This window comes from Schistocerca americana, chromosome 1 (genome assembly GCF_021461395.2).
Source record: "Schistocerca americana isolate TAMUIC-IGC-003095 chromosome 1, iqSchAmer2.1, whole genome shotgun sequence".
NCBI lineage: Eukaryota > Metazoa > Arthropoda > Insecta > Orthoptera > Acrididae > Schistocerca > Schistocerca americana.
This window is the reverse complement of record NC_060119.1, coordinates 878301934-878327405: the sequence shown is the minus strand read 5'-3', so window position 1 is coordinate 878327405 and position 25472 is coordinate 878301934. Positions and strand designations below refer to the sequence as shown.

General features: G+C 43.9%; 1 protein-coding gene across 1 annotated transcript in view; it reads left to right on the top strand.

The window, feature by feature from the left end:
- LOC124547252 (facilitated trehalose transporter Tret1-2 homolog) overlaps positions 1-25472 on the top strand; it is a 332060-nt gene that overhangs the window by 272982 nt on the left and 33606 nt on the right. Inside the window, exon 2 of the mRNA XM_047125094.1 lies at positions 11267-11356. Within this exon, the coding sequence (XP_046981050.1) occupies positions 11267-11356 (90 nt within the window). The remainder of the gene's footprint in view (positions 1-11266; positions 11357-25472) is intronic.

Genomic DNA, 25472 nt, shown 5'->3' with positions numbered 1-25472 from the left:
GGGCGTGGGGTCAGGTCACCGCTCTCCCGGCCGTAATGATGGTATTCTTGACCGAAGCCGCTACTATTCGGTCGAGTAGCCCTCAATTGGCATCACGAGGCTGAATGCACCCCGAAAAATGGCAACAGCGCATGGCGGCCTGGCTGGTCATCCATCCAAGCGCCGTCCACGCCAGACAGCGCTTAACTTCAGTGATCTCACAGGAACCGGAGTATCCACTGCGGCAAGGCCGTTGCCCGGTTCGAATCCTGGTGGCATTTGCGTGCCAAGGGGAGGAGAGGTGATGGCATAAAGTTCCTGGTCACCACTGCTGTTGCAAATGTCCTGGATTAAATTTCAAAGCTCTCCGCAGTGTCTCATGAAGTGAGGGTGTGTGTTTCCCCTTATCCATAACAACACAACCCAGCACTACACTGTACAAGCACTTATCACACTCATCCACACGAAACAGATATACACTTTACACTTCATATCAGGTCGGAGGAAGCCACCGGCAGACCACCTCCACTAGGACCTTGTCTGGAACGGCGATGCAGGATTCCTACGTCTACTCTACTAGGCTCATTCCCTAAGTGTGGGGCCACTTTGAAAATACGGTAACACACAGAAAGAAGTTTCCACGATTCACAGATTGGGTTAACCGACGTCTGTGGCGATAAGCTAGAAAGTCGAATGACAATAATTTACAACCCCCCCCCCCCTCCCCATGAACCATGGACCTTGCCGTTGGTGGGGAGGCTTGCGTGCCTCAATGATACAGATAGCCGTACCGTTGGTGCAGCCACAACGGAGGGGTATCTGTTGAGAGGCCAGACAAACGTGTGGTTCCTGAAGAGGGGCAGTAGCCTTTTCAGTAGTTGCAAGGGCAACAGTCTGGATGATTGACTGATCTGGCCTTGTAACACTAACCAAAATGGCCTTGCTGTTCTGGTACTGCGAACGGCTGAAAGCAAGGGAAAACTACAGGCGTATTTTTTCCCGAGGACATGCAGCTTTACTGTACGATTAAATGATGATGGCGTCCTCTTGGGTAAAATATTCCGGAGGTAAAATAGTCCCCCATTCGAATCTCCAGGCGGGGACTACTCAAGAGGACGTCGTTATCAGGAGAAAGAAAACTGGCGTTCTACGGATCGGAGCGTGGAATGTCAGATCCCTTAATCGGGCAGGTAGGTTAGAAAATTTAAAAAGGGAAATGGATAGGTTAAAGTTAGATATAGTGGGAATTAGTGAAGATTGGTGGCAGGAAGAACAAGACTTTTGGTCAGGTAAATACAGGGCTATAAATACAAAATCAAATAGGGGTAATGCAGGAGTAGGTTTAATAATGAATTAAAAAATAGGAGTGCGGGTGAGCTACTACAAACAGCATAGTGAACGCAACAATTGTGGCCAAGATAGGCACGAAGCCCATGCCCACCACAGTAGTACAAGTTTATATGCCAATTAGCTCTGCAGATGACGAAGAAATTGATGAAATGTATGATGAGATAAAAGAAATTATTCAGGTAGTGAAGGGAGACGAAAATTTAGTAGTCATGGGTGACTGGAATTCGAGAGTAGGAAAAGGGAGAGAAGGAAATGTAGTAGGTGAATATGGATTGGAGCTAAGAAATGAAAGAGGAAGCCGCCTGGTAGAATTTTGCGCAGAGCATAACTTAATTATAGCTAACATTTGGTTTAAGAATCATGGAAGAAGGTTGTGTACATGGAAGAACCCTGGAGGTACTAGTAGGAATCAGATAGATTATATAATGGTAAGACAGAGATTGAGGAACCAGATTTTAAATTGTAAGACATTTCCAGGGACAGATGTGGACTCTGACCACAATCTATTGGTTATGAACTGTAGATTAAAACTGAAGAAACTGCAAAAAGATGGTAATTTAAGGAGGTGGGACCTGGATAAACTGACTAAACCAGAGGTTGTACAGAGTTTCAGGGAGAGCATAAGGGAACAACTGACAGGAATGGGGGAAAGAAATACAGTAGAAGAAGAATGGGTAGCTTTGAGGGATGAAATAGTGAAGGCAGCAGAGGATCAAATAGGTAAAAAGACGAGGGTTGGTAGAAATCCTTGGGTAACAGAAGTAATATTGAATTTAATTGATGAAAGGAGAAAATATAAAAATGCAGTAAATGAAGCAGGCAAAAAGGAATACAAACGTCTCAAAAATGAGATCGACAGGAAGTGCAAAATGGCTAAGCAGGGATGGCTAGAGGACAAATGTAAGGATGTAGAGGCTTATCTCACTAGGGGTAAAATAGATACTACCTACAGGAAAATTAAAGAGACCTTTGGAGAAAGGAGAACCACTTGCATGAATATCAAGAGCTTTGATGGAAACCCAGTTCTAAGCAAAGAAGGGAAAGCAGAAAGGTGGAAGGAGTATATAGAGAGTCTATACAAGGGTGATGTACTTGAGGACAATATTATGGAAACAGAAGAGGATGTAGATGAAGATGAAATGGGAGATATGATATTGCGTGAAGAGTTTGACAGAGCACTGAAAGACCTGAGTCGAAACAAGGCCCCCGGAGTAGACAACATTCCATTAGAACTACTGACAACCTTGGGAGAGCCAGTCCTGACAAAACTCTACCATCTGGTGAGCAAGATGTATGAGACAGGCGAAATACCCTTAGACTTAAAGAAGAATATAATAATCCCAATCCCAAAGAAAGCAGGTGTTGACAGATGTGAAAATTACCGAACTATCAGTTTAATAAGTCGCAGCTGCAAAATACTAACGCGAATTCTTTACAGACGAATGGAAAACGTGATAGAAGCCGACCTCGGGGAAGATCAGTTTGGATTCCGTAGAAATGTTGGAACACGTGAGGCAATACTGACCCTACGACTTATCTTAGAAGAAAGATTAAGGAAAGGCAAACCTACACTTCTAGCATTTGTAGACTTAGAGAAAGCTTTTGACAATGTTGATTGGAATACTCTCTTTCAAATTCTAAAGGTGGCAGGGGTAAAATACAGAGAGCGAAAGACTATTTACAATTTGTACAGAAAGCAGATGGCAGTTATAAGAGCCGAGGGACACTAAAGGGAAGCAGTGGTTCGGAAAGGAGTGAGACAGGGTTGTAGCCTCTCCCCGATGTTTTTCAGTCTGTATATTGAGCAAACAGTAAAGGAAACGAAAGAAAAATTCGGAGTAGGTATTAAAATCCATGGAGGAGAAATAAAAACTTTGACGTTCGCTGATGACATTGTAATTCTGTCAGAGACAGCAAAGGACTTGGAAGAGCAGTTGAACGGAATGGACAGTGTCTTGAAAGGAGGATATAAGTTGAACATCAACAAAAGCAAAACGAGGATAATGGAATATAGTCGAATTAAGTCGAGTGACGCTGAGGGAATTAGATTAGGAAATGAGACAAACTAGTAAGGGAGTTTTGCTATTTGGAGAGCAAAATAACTGATGATGGTCGAAGTAGAGAGGATATAAAATGTAGACTGGCAATGGCAACGAAAGCGTTTCTGAAGAAGAAAAATTTGTTAACATCGAGTATAGATTTAAATGTCAGGAAGTCGTTTCTGAAAGTATTTGTATGGAGTGTAGCCTTGTATGGAAGTGAAACGTGGACGATAAATAGCTTAGACAAGAAGAGAATAGAAGCTTTCTAAATGTGGTGCTACAGAAGAATGCTGAAGATTAGATGGGTAGATCACATAACTAATGAGGAGGTATTGAATAGAACTGGGGAGAAGAGGAGCATGTGGCACCACTTGACTAGAAGAAGGGATCGGTTGGTAGGACATGTTCTGAGACATCGAGGGATCACCAATTTAGTATTGGAGGGCAGCATGGAGGGTAATAATCGTAGAGGGAGACCGAGTGATGAATACACTAAGCAGATTCAGAAGGATGTAGGCTGCAGTAGGTACTAGGAGATGAAGAAGCTTGCACGGGATAGAGTAGCATGGAGAGCTGCATCAAACCAGTCTCAGGACTGAAGACCACAACAACAACAACAATTTACAAACCATAAAGACAGAGGGTCTCTTACGTCGGGGTGAAAGCTATGAAATAGGGAGACAGTTTAAATGTGAAAGCATTAATTAGCTATACTTTTATTCTGAGAAATCGGAGTCCCGTGATTGGCCATATGGAGAACCGACGGTGAATCTGTGATGTCCACCATGTTTTTGACGTAGTAAACAAAAGCTTTTAACCATACACCTTTTTTTTTGTGAGATTTCAGCGTTTTGGTTACTGAGGCTGTGAATGAAACTACCAAGACTGAATTTCTTCAATGCTGAACCAGTCAGAAATTCCAGTCTTCGAGTTACAATTCTTAGTTCCGGCCCCGTTTTGGGATAAACCAGGGAATAGGATACCAAGCGTCAGGTTTGACCAATGACGACCCCACGATGAAAACACACAAAATTTCAAGATGGCGACGAGTGCTCATAACCGTTTCCAGTACTCACCAAAAATAATCACGAAGTATAATATCGCGAAAAATCTAGATTAGAATTACAGAAACTAATGGGGCAACCGCGGGAAAATGTTGTTTCTGGCTAGGAGAAACTAACATCTAACATAACAACGGCAAACCCACATTGATAGAAAAATACACAAAAACAAAAATGAAATAAACAAAAGACAATGGTAAAACTCGAAAACGAACAACAGGTGGTGTCGACAACTTGAGTTGAGCTATATAAGTTCACTTTGAAAGACCGAAATCCTATTAAGAAACAGCGCTACACACCAGGCGAAAAATCACCAAAAGTAACGAAACGTAGTATTGGCAATACGAGGTGATCTATACAGCTACAACTTGACACGCTGAAACCAAAACACAAATTCTAAAAGACGTCGCACATGACACCCAACATAAATTCACGAAAACAAACGAAACGCGATATCGTCCATCTAGGTTGACCTATATAGCTCAGCTGGATACACCTATACTAAAACATTAACTTTAAAATAAATTGCTTTACAGAACCATACCGAAGAAATACCTTCAATGTTTTTCTATCGTTTCCTCGATTAGCCCTTGCTCAAAGCGCTCGAGAAAAGAAAATACCATTTTCTGCACAGGAAGAGAGGAGAAAAGTGTTAAAATTTAAGGTAAGATATGCGCTGTCCAGAACTGGTACCTTCTCAAAGTCTGTGAGCAGAACGTGGTGCCACATGCACCCATAGTAAACTGGGCAGACGATGATTAGTTTGGTGCAGTCATAGGCTACTAAATGTTGATTATACCAGCCAGTCTGATTATGGTTTTGGGAGATTTCCTGCATTCGTCTAATCGTATTTTTGTCCTGGACAAAAGTTTACCTAACAAATCCAAAAAAATGTAGCTTTCAAAACATATTTTGTTCAGTTTTAATTATAACAGTCGACACTAAAGAACATATCATGAGAGCAATGCAATAAATAAATTATCGTGTACCGATGCAAAGTTTTATAAGCAAACAAAGTTTTAGATGATAGGCCTTTCTTGAAGTTTATTCCATGTGTCTCCACTTCAGCGTTATTAAAGTGGCATTTGTACTGATATCCAGCAGTTTTTTCTCAATCTTTCTAATTTTATCCTACGTCTGATTTTACGTTTTTAATTTCGGTCTAACATTGTAGTAGTATTAATAAATTAGTTTTTATAGTAGTTTCTAGATTTGCATCTCCTGGATTTAATCACATATGCATAGAATTGCAGATCGTTGTATCAAACACACGATATCCACTTGCATATTAATAAGATAAAAAGATGTACTTTGCATACACTATTGAAATGTGCTTACTGTATAAGTACCTCAAAAATACTAAGTAGATAACTATCAGTCTTTTGAGATGCAATAAGTTTTACATAGTCCAAGTCACATTTAGTTATTGGGGCACAATACGTCTTCGAACTCACGAAGTGAGTTATATCAAAACTGCAAAGTTTTGAATCTTGCCCCTTCTCGGAAAAATTTCTATGGACGCCCTTGATGATTGCTAGTGTTTGTCACGATTCCGCACAACCCTGTAACTGACAACCCGGCAGAACCTTGCGGTTGGTGCAGCTAGACACAGGACGGAAGACAGCGGGGCCAGAACAATGGCGCTTTCTGGTGGGGAACCAGCAACACGGGCGCACTCCGCGTTTACGACGGCCGACGCTGCCGGGCGGTGATTTACGTGTGCCAACACGGCGCCCTGCACTGTCCTACCAGCCGCTTCCCGCGCCGGCACTCTGCTTGCGCAAAGCTTCGGTACTGCTGTAGCCCAGCCGGAAGCGCGCCGCCGTGTATGTTTTCAGAGGGAACATAGGTGCTCCGGTGTTTGGTAAGCTGTTGTATAAGCGTCATTCAGACAGCGCATAGAACAGTCAGCATCAGGGACGGGGTGAGGCGTTGCAATGCTGAAACAGCGGACTCGTGCTCCAGAGAACCTGCAATTCAAGCTTCATCCTCCCGTCGTGATTCTGGTTTCCTTGGTAGACACAAATCATGCTTTTCAGATCACTACTGGAATGGTTTCTTCAATCAAGGAATTGGCCAACCCCATCGTAATTTTTGCCTACTAACCTTCGCTGTTAAACTACGCCCTAATCAAGCATAGCAAATCAATACCAAATAATACGATCGTCAGAAATGCTCACTGTCTGATCTGTCTTCGTTCTTATATTACTTCCATATATGTATTACAATCCCCGCCATTATTTACGAGGGTTAAAAAAATGGCTCCGAGCACTATGGGACTTAACTTCTGAGATCATCAGTCCCATAGAACTTAGAACTACTTAAACCTAACTAACCTAAGGACATCACACACATCCACTCCTGAGGCAGGATTCGAACCTGCGACCTTGGCGGTCGCGCGGTTCCAGACTGTAGCGCCTAGAACCGTTCGGCCACGGCGACCGGATACGAGGGTCACTCCAAAAGAAATGCACACTATTTTTGTAAAAATACAGTTTTCATTCTGCATGTGTGAAAGATTTTACAGTGTGTAGATACATCCTTCCCGCTTGTTTTCAAACTTAGTTCAACCTGTTCCCGTGCGTGGCGCCGTTACAGCATGTCTTCAAGATGGCTGCTACACTTGACGTTCGTCAGAAGCAACGTTCTGTCATAGCATTCCTGTGCTGTGAAAACCAGACAGTGGGAAACATACACAAGAGGTTGAAAAAGACGAAGAGGCAATCAATGGAGTAGCATCATGCAAATTCACCCAAGAAAAAAAAAATTCAAAACCACACCTCCTGCTGGAAAAGTTATGGCTATGGTGGTTTTCGATTGTTTGTGGACATCATGCCAAGTGGAACCACCATAAATTCTGATGCATTTGTGACGACACTGAAGAAACTTCAAGCTCGACTGAAACGTGTTCGACCGCATCGGCAAAAGCAGAATGTTTTGCTGTTGCACGACAATACACGGCCACATGTCAGTCAAATAACCATGGAAGCGGTCACGAAACTCGGATGGACAACACTGGAACACCCGCCTTTAAAGTCCTGACCTGGCTCAATGTGACTATCATCTCTTTGAGAAACTGGAAGACTCTCTTCGTGGAACAAGGTTTGAAGATGATGACTCCCTTGTGCACGCTGCCAAACAGTGGCTCCAACAGGTTGGTCCAGAACTTTACTGTGCAGGTATACAGGCGCTGGTTCCAAGATGGCGTAAGGCAGTTGAGAGGGATGGAAATTATGTGGAGAAATGACAATATTGTTCCTAAAGGATGTATCTACACACTGTAAAACTTTCAAACATGTAGAATAAAAGATGGATTTTAAAAAAAAGTGTGCATTTCTTTTGGAGTGACCCTCGTACTTGCAGTAGCACTTCTTAATACTATTGCACGCTTTTTGTGCCCACTCAAATTTTTCGCTTTTAGTTGCTGTGTCCTTTCGTCTAGAGAATATCCGTGAAAGCTGGAGTGGGCTTTGTGCGGTTGGATTGCGCGTCTCCTGTTGCCTCTGATGTTTTGTGGACGTTACTATAGTACTGCTTTGATGCTGTCTAAGTTCTTGGCGACAAAAGTTTTTAGTCAGTACTGACTGGTAATCTTTTACATTTAGCACTTGAAAGCTGTCAGCTGCCAATTGTCAGAGATCTTCTATCCTCGACTGTAGCATAGTAACAGTACCGTATTTCTTCCTTTTCTTTATGAGATGTCCAACGACATCAACCAGTTATGGAAATTGTTGAGTATTTTGTTTGACACTGATGATTTATCATTCGTGGGCAAGGCAACGCTTTGGCCCGTAACGAAACCACACCTTTACTTTAATTATTTCAGTGATTGAGTATCACCTAACAATGTACCAGACTTGCAGCACGCACAGACGACGCGTCCCCTTCTACCACGCTTACTCATATTATGCGTTGTTACTTGCTGTATTTCACAGACATGAAGCGGCGTATCCTGTGAAGGAAAATTTCCGATGAAGAAGGAGACTACTAGCCATGTCACAACTTGGAAAATGTAATTTTATGTTACTGCAAGTATATCGAAGCATCATAAAAATGACCTGGAAAAGTAATACAGCATTTTCTGCCTCTTCCGTCTTTACTGGAACATTACTAGCAAAAGTAAACACAATTAATTACTTCTCTATTTATTTTGTAAATAAAAACCGATCTTTCCCTGCTACAAAGTACTTTGTTCGTTCCAGATGCGTTTCGCTTTTTACTTTAAAGTATTTTCAGTGGAATATAGAGTAATACAAAAAAATAAAAACATTTCTCTCTCTATTACACACACACACTCACACACACACAAATCTGCAACAAGTGACAGAATAGTAATAGTGCTCCACAGCAATTAGCGCAAAGAGCATGAAAATTTTGAAGAAAAAAGTTCGTGACATGAAATTCCGCTTATGTTTCATAAGTGAAGTTATAGTGCGACCTCCAGCATGTGACAAGATGAGAGAAAACGCAGATGCCAACCACAAACTCGAATAACTGTAAGTAATCACTTATTTAGGTAAAAAACAAGACGTAAACTGTTTTAAAATTTAACAATAGCACATATCAAAACAAGAGCGTATTTTTCTACTAAGATGCCTTAAAATAAAAGGCGAAACGCATCTGGACAACAAAACACATTTCTGCAAGAAAAAGGCGGTTGTTATTGACAAAATGAAAATTTCTGCGCTTGCTGCGGATGATTTCCACGCAAAGAAGCTTGTAATTCTTTCAAATTTAATTTTCTATATCATCAGGTTGTTACTGATTTTTCTGTGTTAATTCGCACACGAAACACCTTAAGTTATTCAGTGTTTCCTTACTTAGGTAACATTGTAGTTCCTATCTAAAAATAAGAATTTTTTTTTCATATGGAATCTAAAAGCAATAGAGACGGCGAGTCTAGCTTCAGTAATTCACTTTCCTGTGCGGCATTATTACAGTGGGCACGCAGTGAACCGATAGAATTCACCTGGAATAATTAACTCATGAAAAAAAGGATTTAATATAGCTCCTATGTTGAGATTTTTCCTGTCCTTAAGGAGGATAGAAGAGTTCGGTACGTGTTGTAAGTGAGAGGACAGAGCGCGATGCAACGGATATTTACACTAATAAAGAGAAGCGATACAGAGTTGCGTATGAACATAGTACATTCCTTTGCAGGTTTACAGATAATAAATGTTCTCACATTATGTATAACTTTTGTTTGGGTGAAATTCAATAACGAGAATGAATATAATGGAAGCCTTGAGGTTTCATTTATATGCGGTCAGATGAAGAACTAATTTGATTTGATTTGATCTGATTTATCGCTCATTTAGACGCCTGTTGCCTTACATTTTATAACAGGTCGTTCATTTTACAGCTTTTCATGTACATTACAGAGCATATTCCGCATTACAAAGAACAATTATTGTTTTCAGCAATTACAATTGAAGTAATAATACATTAAAAATACATTAGAAGTTGAAAGAAAAAACACAAAAAATATTCAAATTTTAGGAACATATGATGATAGATGATAGGAAAGACTTGGATAATAAGAGGGGGAAGAGAGAAATGTTACTCTATCTGAGTCATCCTGGTCTGAAAGCCTCTGAACTACTTTGAGCCTTGCAGTCCCGGTTCGCTACATTTTAATCTACGGATTAATATTTCTAAACACTATTTACAAAAACACTATAACTATTATGTACATTGTGGAGATTGCAGCAGTGTGTGTGTAAAGTATCTCATTTCTTAGGGTTATTAATTAATCTTCATTTCCTATATTATGTGTCTTGAATTTTACCTGTTATGTTGCTTAGATACTGAGCGTTCAGTTACAAATGTTACATTCCAATAGCAGTGTAATGACAGCGGGATGGATATTCCTGCTGTTTATACTTCAGCTGGAACAGTTACACTGTTTATTCTGATAGAGTTTAATTGTTTTGGATGTTGTGTAAGGTTGTCTGTGGTACGTGTTGGTGAAAGTGTTTGCTGTTTGAGTGTGTGTTTCGGTACTGCTTTGTGTGTTGATATACGAACTGGAAGTGCTGTCTTACGTGCTTCGTGTGTGTTGCAGTGCAGTGTTCTGTGATACCGCCGTGTCTGTGTATATTCGCCATGTAATGTCCTTGAGACATCATCAGCGATTTTATTTACTATTTTCCACTCGTCTTTGTCTCTAAGATGAAGAACTGGACGAGATCTTCTGCAGGTTATCTATAGACTGAAAAATGACCTCTTCAGTCTACTACATCGTAAAAATGAGTACAAAGGAACAACCTGTTATCTCAGATCTCTCACACATGTTCGCTCATCATCTCCATTTTCTAAACGATGGAGAATTTTCCTCATTTCCTTGTAATGTTTCGTACTAACTGTAATTCATGTATGAGCTGAGGAAAAAATGGTGGTAACAATACAAAAAAACTGTTTCCGAAAGAAAATATTTTGTATTTTACACATTGTCTCGATAATTATCGCAAAACATAGAACTAATGAGCAACAGCAACATGTGTTTTCGTATTTGTTTCTAATCATACAGTCCTTCGTAAAACATTAAGTGCCAGGGATATTTAGCGCTCCTGTAGCAAATGGCAGTCACGCCATACTGAGCGGAGATGTTTTGTCTACAATCACTTTGACCTTGATATAACGTTAACCACTCTATCTAACCACAGCGCTACCGGTTCCGCAAGAAAGATCAGAACTTCCTGCTGCGAATTCACGGTCGCCGAAGGCGAGACGCGAAATGAAACCTACTCGTGCGGTCGTAGCTTCACCAGCGCTAGCGCTGGCAGCGGCAGAGTGGGCGCTTGTACTTTCTGACGTGTGTTTCTCTGTCCACAGGACGAGGCCAAACAGAAGGAAGCCGGCGCCTGCTGTCCTCAGGATGACGTCCAAGCCAAGCAAGAGGAGCGGCCGCCTCTCAGACCACAGGTCAGTACTCAACAAACCGCTCCACACCGCGGAAGACGCGAGTCCGCGATTTCATGCGCAGTCGAGGTCGTCGGAGAGGGAGCACGAGGATGGCAAAGTACGTCCCGATTGCAGGTATACCGTCGTATCTCTAAATTACGCCATGAGAGTGCCAGGATGGCTCCTTCAAACAGGTCAGATCTGATCATCCTGGAGCTCACTCTCTACAGCTGAGGTTTAAGTATACTCCTGTGATGCTACCAAGATCTGAACCTGGTGGCCTTTATAGTGAATAGACCTCTCCCCATAAGATCATGTGGAATATTAACACACATTATTGAATGTCTGATCTTGAACCGGGATAGCTCAATTTTACATGAAATATGGGTACCATAGCTCGCAAAGAAATAAAAAAAATGGGATTAATTAGACTATGGAATGAAAATAAACGTCACAATAAAGTCCTGATTATTGCTAAAACGCATGAACTTAACCCAGACATTGAACATTGCCTTGGCACAGTGGGGTGGAATTGGAATGGAAATACTAATCATCTCGTATAATTTGTTGTCTCCAAATGCACCCCCAATGATTGCTGAATTAATTAACAGATGAAAGGAAAGACCCACAAAACTACACATGAGAACCAGTATCGTTGCCTAATGTTGAACCCAGCTAACAGCGTGCGTGAATTAATTCAGAAAAGCAGGACCCTAACTTGAAACAACGAACTTCGCGTCTGCTTTGTTTCGTCGTGCACAGATGCTGCACACACTTAGCGTCGTTGTAAAACTCAGAGAATGGATGCAGTGGTAGCCAAAAACTACAAGTTCTGGGGCCCAGCATCTGTGATTGGCCCTGAGACAGAGTCTCAAAACGACCATCACCCTTACCATCGCCCGCTGGAAGTGCAGACGGAGAACAGGTCTTCACTCTCTGGATCTCTAAGACGAAGCGTTCATATCTTCTCCTTCCAAAAATTTCGATGATTCCTCCAGCACCAGGTTCTCGTCAGCCAGTCGGTGTGGACCTTCCGAGTTTTGTACAATTAAAATTTGTAAAAATACTAGCGATTTCCACCTCATAAAGTATCTGTTCTGATTAACGAGTAATACACATTTCACTCTTATAATGCTGTTAGAAAGCAGTAATTCTCTCCCACTGTGAGTTTGGTTTCACGTTTTTCCCAATGATAGTAGCTGCACATGGGTCATTCGCAAGTTTTCATTCTCGCTATAAAATTAATTTTGGTGACCCAATCCTGAGCCCCCTTACAAAACTCATGCGTCAGTTACCCCTGACCTCCTTTGCGTCCAGCAGATTACTCTCTGTCAGTCTCTCTCACGATTTCCCCACCCCCTTGCATCCTATCTTCTTAGAGCGTTATTTCTCACAGTGTCAATTCACAACTTTCCGAGTTTGGTCTGCTGCCTCCTGCTATTGTCGATATTGGAGCGCCATGACCATCCCAAAGAGCGGTCGTCGCCCAGAGAATACCTGACAGCGACTCTGCCTTTTCGCAGAAGAACCGTTTCACGACCTGTTTAGTACTCTACCCCTGCAGCCCTTGCGTTCTCACAGCAGCCAGCTGACTCAGCTCTCAGAAAAATTACACACATCTTTCACTACGGCACAGTAACTAGATGAAGAAGCACTTATTAAATTCTCAATCACCGGTGTTTGTTTCAGTTACTTGCAAATTTTCATGCTCCGGTTGTAATGTGAATTGATTTTGTAGCCTAACTTGGATAGATTTTTAGTAATCAGGCTATGAAGCAGTTTCGGAAAAATCTGATCCTCAACACCATCCTTACTGAATCAGATTCACATTTCGAACAGTGCTATTTTAACATCTGGAAGTTCGTGAATTATATAAGTCTGCAAGGGTTTGTGGCCGTTTTCCTTGATGGCAGAATCTTCCGAGTTGAAAAGCTGTGTCATATTTCTCTTCGAGCTTCTAGAATGTTCGACATTTTGATCCCTTTGCTATGATCTTAAAGATTCTTCTGGTTTCGGAAACCAGTTCAGTGCCTGTTAGCACGCTCTTTTCCGGAGAACTGGAGATAAGGGGTAAAAATCTTCAGCCTGCTATTAGCAAGCCTTTGACACCGAGTAAATACTGACAGCAGATAGTGGAAGCGAGAGGTAATGCTATCAAAATATTAATGTTGTTGTGTCCTGTCGTACGTTCCTGATAACTGTTCACGTAAAATGCAAGGCATAAGAACGAGGAACGTCCCTCTCACTATTCGAGGTTACCGTTTGTTACTGGAGTAACCGACCGCACAGGCAATAATTTGGAAGAATATTAGGATTACATTTTTCAGTCAACACAAAATATTGGATTTTTTCCATCCTACAGCGGCCTTGAATAATCGCCTCCAAACTGCAGGGGTATACGATGTGCGACAATAAAGTAAGGAGTCTTAAGTGAAAAAAAAATTGCTTACCGTTTTATTCAAGTTTAGTGTTGTCTCCTTCAAAGCAGTTCCCTTCTGATTGCACTTTTTCCAGCGCTTCTGCCATTGATGGTAACATTTCTGGAACTCATCTTCTGTAATATCCTCCAAGACCCTCGTCACAGCTTTTTGAACATCTTGTGTTGTTTGAAAATAGTGTCCCTTGACCACCGTTTTGACTATTGGAAATAGAAAAAAGTCGCACGGAGCGATATCTGGTGAATAAGGTGGCTGTGGTAGTACGGAAATTTGTTTTGAGGTTAAAAATTGCTGTACTGACAGAGCAGTATGGGATGGCGCATTATCATGATGCAGAATCCAATTGTCATCAATGTTGGCACGGACACGAAGAAATATTTTACGAAGACTTTCTAAAATTTCTTTGTAGTAATATTGGTTAAATGTTTGACCAGGAGGCACCCACTCTTTATGAACAATTCCCTTGGAATCAAAGAAGCATACAAGCATGCATTTTACTTTTGACTTTGACATGCGAGCTACTTTTAGTCTGGGTGATCCCTTTGAGCACCATTGCGAACTTTGGCATTTTGTCTCTGGATCGTACGGAAAAAGCCAACTTTCATCACCAGTGATTACACGGCTCAACAATTCTGGGTTGATTTCCGTTTGCTCTAACAGATCGGCTGCCACATTTTTCCGTGTTTCTCGCTGTTCTGGTGTGATATTTTTGGGAACTATATTTGCACTAATCTTTCTCATACCAAGACCTTCAGTTATTATTAGACGAACCGTTTCTCGATTGATGTTCAGTTATTCTGCAATCATTTTCACGGATAATCTTCGATCAGATCGTACGAGTTCAAGTACCCTCGCCAAGTTGACATTCGTCTGTGAGGTTGATGGTCGTCCACTGCGGTCTTCATCTTCAACATTCGTTCTGCCTTCACTAAACATTTTATGCCAACGAAAACTTGAGCTCTTGACATAACCTCCTCTCCAAAAGCCTTCTGAAGCTTATTGTAAGTTGTCGTCACGTTTTCACACAATTTAAGGCAAAAAGAAATGGCATACCTTTGCGCAGTATTATGCGGTTCCATTTCCGTGACGAGAGACACAAACATGTGTTAACTTATTATAGCACAACTCACGACTGAGCAAATGCATCGATGTGCCGCTTGGACTAGAAGTAGCTTATAGACAAAGGTCAAAGACATTGTGCCTACGCAAGCCTGCAGGGTTGCCACATCTTGCAAAGAAAATCAGTCTCATTATTTTATTGTCGCACCTCGTATGAACCAACATATGTCTGTGGCAAAGTATATTTAAACGAAACTGAGGGGATAGTAAGAGAACGCATTAAAGAGCACGAACGTCACGCAGTTTTAAAACAAAGAGTCGTATCTGCGGTAACAGAGCACCAAGAAGAATTTTACTAATACACAGGGTGAACCAGAACTCGACCATGAAACTTTCAAAGGTCGTTTAGGGATAGCTTCTGAATATTGTATCAACGACCGACGGTCTCCAGTAACTCGTTACAGAGTAATAACGTAATTAAGTTTTATTCGCTTTTTGTTACCGCAGTCGCCGTTGTTTCCGTGAAAATACCTGCACAGCAGTGAATAAACCTGTAATATGCAATAACCAGTACGTAAAAGCGCAACACATAGTAATGCAACAACCTTCCGACGAAACACTGGGTTATGATGTGATTGCCGTCACTGTGTGAACAGTTCGGCATAGCTCGCTCCATTGTGATACTTTCCCATTGCTTTCAGTGAAGCCATACACGAGTTGCTTATCGGTCAACCCTACATCAGTAAACGTATTCACAGTACTGCTGTGTATCGCTGTTAACGCTCAGCTAACATTGCCGGAAGATAAAACCCTAGGTAGAACCGAGCAGTACTGAATGCAATCTTGAAGGCAACAATTTACAGAGGGCATTAATATTGTCAACAAGCGGTACCGTGAGCCAATGGAAACAGGCACACACAGTGCATGCCGCCAACGTTTGTGCTGTTGTGCACTAGTTTCAGTGCAATAACAGATACATAGCTGATTGGCGCAACCAAACGAATTGCAATAGTTCTGTAACGAGACGACAGAGACCTTAGGTTCCTTACACCAAAAAATTGAGAAGATGTCCCTGAATAACTTCTGAAATTTTGTCAATAGAGTTCTTGTACAGTCATAGTAAAATTTACGCAGGGTGGGCAAAATAGAACTGGTCCGGAAAATCTTTACAGTAACACTGATTCGTTTTGTCTCATCATCAGAGAAGATACAAGAAATGGCCACAGTTGATATCATTGCAGCGCTGTGGTCGATTTATCAAGGCGTTAGACGCGTGTGGTGGCTCTGCCGGAGGGATTTTTCGTTGTTCTGGCGTAGGTCTCCCAGTGTGTGAGGATTATCTGAGTACAACTGACCATTCATATAGGTCAACCACACGTAAAAACCACAGGGAGAGGGATCCGGCGATCGAGGTGGCCAGGAGAAAACACTGTCTCTGCTGACTGTTCTCTGCTCACCGAACACCACATGCACTTGTGACAAGCTTGTCAACACTGTGTGTGCTGCTGCTCCGTCTTGCTGGAAATATCCGTTCAGTAGTATATCTTTTGTGAGTTGATTGACATATGGATTAAACAGTTTCTGGACGTACCTGTTAGCATTAACAGTCTGTTGAAAGAATCGTGTTACGATGTGCACCAAACACCAATCTTTTGAGTTTCAAAGTAATGTTGAGAATTTTCTGTTACACAATGACGCGTGTGCTGCGAATTCACATACCCTGACTAGCTGAACCAGGCCTCATCTGAAGAAATGAAAAACTGAGCATTTGAAAGTCCTGATTACAATTCCCTATTCCATTTCTCTCATAAACCACCGGCAGAATTCAATACGTGACAGTCCGTCTGGGCGCTTTAGCTCATGCACATCCGTAAGTATGTTCATTAACAAGGGTCAGTTCCGCGTCTCTCTCATACACTGATGAGCCGAAAGATTTATGACCACATGCTTAATAGCTTGTTTGTCCGTCTTTGGAACGAAATACACCACTGACTCTTACGTAGCGGGGAGCAGACAATTTGTTGGTAGGTTTGTGCAGCTATGCGGCATTTGATGTCTACGCACAGCTCAGGTAATTCGAGTAAATAACGGCCGCTGATTTGCGTAAGCGGTGACAGCGCCGGATTGCGACCCAGAAGGGTGCCATAGAATTTACATCAGGCGAATTTGATCGCCGAGACATCACCGTGATTGCACTATAATGCTCTTCAAAACACTGTAGCACTGTTCTGGCTCCAAGACACGGACAACAGTACTGCTGAAAGATGAGATCGCCATTGGAGAAGACATCAGGCATGAAGGGATATAGGTAGTCTGCAGCTGTCAGCGTGTCTCACAACTACAGGTCCCACGCAAGCGCGGCAGAAAGTCTCCAATACCACAATACTGCTACCACAAGCCTGCGCGCTGCTCGTTTCGAGCCGCCCTTCACCTCGATGACGGCGTTTGTGGAGACGACCATTGACCTAGAGTAGCAAAAGTGTGATTCACACGAAGAGTCGACACGTTTCCATTGACCGACGGTCGAATCCCTATGGTCCTCCCACTGCAATCGTAATTGACGATGTCGTTGGGTCAACATGTGAATACGCAGGGGCGGTCTGCTGCGGACCCTCATATTCGACAGTGTACCTTGAATGGCAGCTCCAAAACAGTTGTGCGTGCACTGCCATTATGCTCTCCCGGCAGGGATGCCACAGGTCACCATCAGTCCTACTTTACAGAGCAGACAAGCCTCCGAACACCACGTTCTGTAAAGAGTCGTAGACGTCCAGCCATTTAACGCCTAGTGGTAGTTTCACTGTCCTTTTACCTCTTTCCGTAAATACTTACGACAGTACCACATGAATATTCGATCTGCTTCGCCGTTTTCGAGATACTCATTCATATGATCTGCGTAATAATAATCTGCCTTTAGTCAAAGTCGCTTATTTCAATGTATTTGCCATTGGCAGCCCACACCTTCGCGAGGCTGATACACCGTCCGTGTCTGCTCGGCTTACATACTTTCGTTACCTCGTCAACTTCCAGCAAGGCCACCAGCGTCGCGGTCGGCAGTGGTCGTAATGTTTTGGCTTATCAGTGTAAATATTTTTAGAGCCAGTTTTATTTTGGTCACCAAGCAGAAGGAAAGCTCGCGAATCAGTTAAAATCAGATATATTATTACTTAAGTCAACATCCCTTTTTGTCAGCACATACTAATCGTACAGGGATAAATGAGATTTTGTTAGAAATACTTTTTAACCGGCTTCTGATATTGCATACTGATTTTGGGCTAAAATTTATTGTTTGTGGAAAATTTTAACATAAGAGACTTCTAACTACCATAGGAGAAAGGGTGTCATGGACGCCCAGATATATTTTACGAAGCTGACTTATTAATCGCTAACGAGAGACCTCCTTCTCATATTACCTTATTACAAAATACCTTTTATTTTTTTAAGTACTTATTAACTGGATAATTTGCATACAGCATTGTCATAGATAGTAACTGTGACAACTGCGGCAATACATTATCTCTGCCTCTCGTACAAGCTGACTTTTCTAAGCGAATACACTTTCCGAAACGACAAAATAATTGTTATTGTCAATAACTAACATTATCCCAACGACTAAACATATTCCAAATACCGTCATTATTTACAACTGGAAAGTGTGAAAGTTTCACAGGGGTCCCCTGTTTACAATTAATGCTCAGCTGACTGACACCGGAAAAACTGTTGTAATACCACGGTTAAACTTAAAATCATCTGAACCAAACATGCCTTTTCAATTAGCACGAAGACAGTTGCCTACAAAAAAATTAGAAGTTGTCACAGAGACAAACGTTTCAAAGCGCAGGACTGCATTTTCCATATCCCGGCTTTACTCACCCGGCGATTACATGTAGCCTTTTCAAGAGTAGCTGAATCGGCTACCATTTTTGTATCCCATACAGAAAATGAGAAACTAAATGTACTAGAAGATTACATCCTTATCACAAATATCGTTTACACCGAAGTGTTGTAATGCTCTGTAAATAATTTTGTTGAAAATTATGTGAATGGAAATGTATGTACAAGTATATATCACAAATTTATGATTATTATTTCACGTCGTTCGGTTTATTTTAAAGATGTTTTCTCTTCATTCCCACACCCATCCTTACGTAAACGACTAGACTTTTTCCAAATACTGTCATTGTTTAACACTATAGAAGTGTGCAAGTTTCGCACGGGTCTTTGGTTTCAATATATTCGTGGCTACTTATCATCAAGAAAGTATACAGTCTACGATCGTGCGCGAGGGACATACATAACTACGAGGCAGCCACAATGGCGGCACAACAATGACGTTACGATAACATTCTTCCTCTCTTTCACTATCAGTATTGACTCGGTGATGACGGCCTACCAGTGGCAGTCTAAAGATTTTCATTTAATATATCTACATCTATGTGCAATATATCTAGTCCGCAAACGTTTTCAATTACAGTAAGCACATTAGGTCGTACTAACAATAGGTGCCGGCCGCTGTGGCCGAGCGGTTCTAGGCGCTTCAGTCCGGAAGCGCGCTGCTGCTACGGTCGCAGGTTCGAATCCTGCCTCGCGCATGGATGTGTGTCATGTCCTTAGGTTGGTTAGGTTTAACTAGTTCTAGGTCTAGGGGACTGATGACCTCAGAAGTTAAGTGTCCCATTGCGCTCAGAGCCATTTGAGCCATTTTTAACAATAGGTAAATCACAGATCAAGGCGAAAATGACAAATATGTTTGTCGTTTCGGAAAGTACTTTCGTTTAGAAAAGTCAACTTGTACTACGAGTAGGGATAATAGACTACAGCAGTGGTCATGATTATTATCTATGACAATGCTGTATACAGACTATCCAGTTAATAAGTAATTTAAGACACATAAATGGTATTTTGTGTAAATTGAAAGTGGAGGGGGAGAAAGGAAAGGGAAGGAATCATCAGGATTTTATGCGGAATCAACGGCAACAAATGAAAAAGTGTGTCGCACCGTGACTCGAACCCGGGACCTCCGGCTGACCAGGCAGCTGCGTTAACGACTGCGCCAACTGGACACATTGTTTACCGCTATTGCGAGGAACTACCTCGGAACGCCCCTCGGCCGACCCACACTCCCACTCAGCGCCACCTATCTGCAGTCCCCGTCCATGTCCTCCATGCTTCTACTTTGAAAGGGAACAAAGGAAGATTGGGTTTAACGCTACTTAGAGATTCCTGCAGGAGGTCGAACGAGACTGAGCACTCGTACTGAAGGTGGTGGGTTCATAGCCCACCGAGGCGACTCTGTTTTATAAATGTGTGGCGTCTGTTCGAGAGGAACACACAACATGCATTCTCACAAAAATGGGATTTGTAATAAAATAATATGAAAAAGGAGTATTTTATTCGTGAGTAATAAGTTAACTGCCTAAAATATAGATACGAAGCTGGGAATCCTTGATGAATTTTTGCCTATGACAGTTAAAAGTCTATTTTATGTTAAAATTACTAATGTTAGCAGCTCATCTTGATTCGAATTCTGGAATATGTACTGTGTCTTCTTCGGTGAAAGAATGCAACAGGTCTACTAAACAGACTGCTAGAACTACGCTTGTCAGCCCTCTTCTGTAGTATTGCGATGCGCTGTAATCGGTAACATTGCCACTGTCATCAAGCAGTGAAGGTATCGTTTGGGTTTTGCCGCTGGTATACTTCACACACGACCAGAATCTCTTTGGATTTTCTGCCACATCTCTTCGGAAAAGGGTGGAGCAACAGGCTTTATCGCTAGGTGTTACACTGTTTTTCGACAATTCAGCCTCCATGGGAAACCAAAGAGTTGATTACAATGGTAGAAACGACGAACATCATGCAAGTTTGAAAAGTGATGCGACAACTCAGGCTTTTGATCTGAATGAAAGGCTATAAGACTTTTTAACTAACGCGTGAAGTTGAGAAGAGATGACAATGCGCGAGACGCGCCAAAGTATTCCAGTTTTTCGTCCTGTTTTCATGCGAAAGTAATACAAGGACACTAACTGAGTGGGTAAAGAACATTGAAATACACTCCTGGAAATTGAAATAAGAACACCGTGTATTCATTGTCCCAGGAAGGGGAAACTTTATTGACACATTCCTGGGGTCAGATACATCACATGATCACACTGACAGAACCACAGGCACATTGACACAGGCAACAGAGCATGCACAATGTCGGCACTAGTACAGTGTATATCCACCTTTCGCAGCAATGCAGGCTGCTATTCTCCCATGGAGACGATCGTAGAGATGCTGGATGTAGTCCTGTGGAACGGCTTGCCATGCCATTTCCACCTGGCGCCTCAGTTGGACCAGCGTTCGTGCTGGACGTGCAGACCGCGTGAGACACGCTTCATCCAGTCCCAAACATGCTCAATGGGGGACAGATCCGGACATCTTGTTGGCCTGGGTAGTTGACTTACACCTTCTAGAGCACGTTGGGTGGCACGGGATACATGCGGACGGGCATTGTCCTGTTGGAACAGCAAGTTCCCTTGCCGGTCTAGGAATGGTAGAACGATGGGTTCGATGACGGTTTGGATGTACCGTGCACTATTCAGTGTCCCCTCGACGATCACCAGTGGTGTACGGCCAGTGTAGGAGATCGCTCCCCACACCATGATGCCGGGTGTTGGCCCTGTGTGCCTCGGTCGTATGCAGTCCTGATTGTGGCGCTCACCTGCACGGCGCCAAACACGCATACGACCATCATTGGCACCAAGGCAGAAGCGACTCTCATCGCTGAAGACGACACGTCTCCATTCGTCCCTCCATTCACGCCTGTCGCGAAACCACTGGAGACGGGCTGCACGATGTTGGGGCGTGAGCGGAAGACGGTCTAACGGTTGCGGGACCGTAGCGCAGCTTCATGGAGACGGTTGCGAATGGTCCTCGCCGATACCCCAGGAGCAACAGTGTCCCTAATTTGCTGGGAAGTGGCGGTGCGGTCCCCTACGGCACTGCGTAGGATCCTACGGTCTTGGCGTGCATCCGTGCGTCGCTGCTGTCCGGTCCCAGGTCGACGGGCACGTGCACCTTCCGCCGACCACTGGCGACAACATCGATGTACTGTGGAGACCTCACGCCCCACGTGTTGAGCAATTCGGCGGTACGTCCACCCGGCCTCCTGCATGCCCACTATACGCCCTCGCTCAAAGTCCGTCAACTGCACATACGGTTCACGTCCACGCTGTCGCGGCATGCTACCAGTGTTAAAGACTGCGATGGAGCTCCGTATGCCACGGCAAACTGGCTGACACTGACGGCGGCGGTGCACAAATGCTGCGCAGCTGGCGCCATTCGACGGCCAACACCGCGGTTCCTGGTGTGTCCGCTGTGCCTTGCGTGTGATCATTGCTTGTACAGCCCTCTCGCAGTGTCCGGAGCAAGTATGGTGGGTCTGACACACCGGTGTCAATGTGTTCTTTTTTCCATTTCCAGGAGTGTAATAATGCTGTTGAGGAACATAACAAAAACTCACATTCCACATACTCAACGTATATAAACCAGAATACCAGTTTACCATACCGTGCACTCTTTTCTTGTAATTTTAATTCTCTTTAAATAGAAGAAGAAGTCCGGGCCGCCACCGTGGGCCGACTTTGTGGCGGAATGCCACCGCCTGAGCTCACAAGCAAAGCGTTCACGCTTTTGTAGAAGCCCAGAAGCTTTCCTAGAAGAGCCTACGGCTCTTGCTTTCACGTCTGCCGTCCTCGGCACGCCTCCCTGCCATCCTCACCGACACAGAAAAATCTAATGCCACAACTATTATTGCTAGCGGCAAACAGTCATTCCCTGTCTTAATTATAATTACTCGCCCTGATGGCTCACCCCGTAGCTGCAGGAACTGCGTAATTAACGAGGGGGAGAAAGATAGCATGGCCAAAGGGTCGCTACATTTCAGCCTCTTGCGTAGTGTGTCACTGGCAGTCTCGTTTTGGACAACTTCCAAATATGTCACGTATTTAATCAAGACTGGAAAAAGGTATGGTTGGTCCTCTTGCATCGTAAACAACTGTGAGACGTTAGCTACGTTAGGTATGCAGTACTGTATGACCTACAATGCACCAAATGTAAACTGGCCAGTGACTACATTTTTACTGCAAACTTTTCAGAATAGGCACTGTGTTTTAATAAGTTTCTAAATAAGGCAACAACTATGGGCAATAGCGAAAGGTAAACCACTTTGTTATCAGGCAGTGATATCAGAATACAAGAAGTGAAAAGGTAATTTTTTTAAATAATTTTCGCCATACAGATTGAGAAAGACTGCACAGTGGAGAACACACACAAATCCTAAAACAGTGGTTTTCAATTTTTTCGTGGAAAGTAAAAGTTTTACTGAGAAACTACAGTAATGGCCATTAAAATTGCTACACCAAGAAGAAATGCAGATGATAAGCGGGTATTCATTGGACAAATATATTATACTAGAACTGACATGTGATTACATTTTCACGCAATTTGGGTACATAGATCCTGAGAAATCAGTACCCAGAACAACCACCTATGGCCGTAATAACGGCCTTGATACGCCTGGGCATTGAGTCAAACAGAGCTCGGATGGCGTGTACAGGTACAGCTGCCCATGCAGCTTCAACACGATACCACGAATACACGCTTCCAATGTGCGTTCACCGCGATGATCCCAAACATGGATGCGACCATCATGATGCTGTAAACGGAACCTGGATTCATCCGAAAAAAGTACGTTTTGCCATTCGTACACCCAGGTTCGTCGTTGAGTACACCATCACAGGCTTTCCTGTCTGTGATGCAGCGTCAAGGGTAACCGCAGCCGTGGTCTCCGAGCTGATAGTCCATGTTGCTGCAAACTTCGTCGAACTGTTCGTGCAGATGGTTGTCATCTTGCAAACGTCCCCATCTGTTGACTCAGGGATCGAGACATGGCTGCACGATCCATTACAGCCATGCGGATAAGATGCCTGTCATCTCGACTGCTAGTGATACGAGGCCGTTGGGATCCAGTGCGGCGTTCTGTATTACCCTCCTGAACCCACCTATTCCATATTCTGCTAACAGTCATTGGATCTCGACCAACGCGAGCAGCAATGTCGCGATACGAGAAACCACAATCGCGATAGGCTGCAATCCGACCTTTATCAAAGTCGAAACGTGATGGTACGCATTTCTCCTCCTTACACGAGGCATGACAGCAACGTTTCACCAGGCAACGCCGGTCAACTGCTGTTTGTGTATGAGAAATCGGTTGGAAACTTTCCTCATGTCGGCACGTTGTAGGTGTCGCCACCAGCGCCAACCTTGTGTGAATGCTCTGAAAAACTAATCATTTGCATATGACAGCATCTTCTTCCTGTCGATTAAGTTTCGCGTCTGTAGCACATCTTCGTGGTGTGGCAATTGTAATGACCAATAGTGTAACTATAGAAGCAGATATAGCATCACCTCACCTATAGGCACCTATTAGGCACATTAGATGTGTCGAAATTTGCTTCCCGTGTATCGTACGATACAGTCGGTTGGAGAAACTGGAACTCCGCCTAGCGCCAGGTGATACGACAGAGAATCGTGTAATTGTGGCTTCGCTGTCATCTCAGTCTGTACCAGCCAGCTAGAGCATCTTCTTCAGGGTTTGCCATCTAACCCTGGTGGCCGGAGTATTTGCAGGCTTCCCCTGCATTGCCTCCATATCTTCTTTCGACTAGTTGTTTTTCTTCGGTTCTTCTCTTTTTATTCTTGTCTTCTAGTTGCCCTTTTCAGGTTTAATTGCCTTCTGTGTTGGCCGCGTGTGCGGACAACGGTGTTGGCCCTCGGCGGGCCGACTGCACTCCTCCCGGCGCGGACGGCGCAGGGAGCGCCTCACTTCGGCTGCTGCTTAGCCGCCGCTTGTGTGGCCGTCAGCATGGCCTCCGCAACTCGCTGCAGCGTGTCGGCAAGGCTTGCCACCTTGTCGATCGCCACAGACAGTGCGGAGACGGCTGCTGCCAGGATGTCTTCATTCGCTGCAGGTGCAGCCTCTCGCCTTGGCGCAGCAGGTTGACGGGCGGTGGCAGTCGTGTTGCCACTCTTGCCACCGTCCGTTGCTGTGGCGTCTCCTTTGCGCAATTTCCCCTTGTGGGGGGAAACGCGCTCAGCTTCAGGCGTGCCCTCTCGGGCACGTTTGTTGGCGCGGATGCGCCTTCTTCTGTTCCCCGCCGTGGTGGGGACGTTGTTAGCGCCTGCGGTTGTCCTCTGGGTAGTCGCTGTTGCCTGCCGCCTCGCCGGTTTTGCGCCTGGGCGCGGACGGCGGAGGGAGCGGCCGGCAGACTTCTGTGCTGGCTGCCCGCGCTGGCGAGCAATCGCAGCTTTGAAGACTTCACAGCCACGATAACTCGCCACATGCGGGCCGCCGCAGTTTGCACACTTGGGTGTGTGCGTCCTGGGAAGTGGGCATAGCCCACTTGCGTGGGGGCCTGCGCACTTCACGCATGCCTCGGGAAAGGAGCAGTGGCGAGCCACGTGTCCCATCCCCTGGCAGCGGAAGCACTGTACGAGCCCCCTCTTCTGCTTGAGGCCCTCCGCGGTGACCGATGTGTTGGCCACCTTCTTCAGCTCGAAGAGCCGCCTGTTCTCCGGTGTGTCGGTGGCAATCA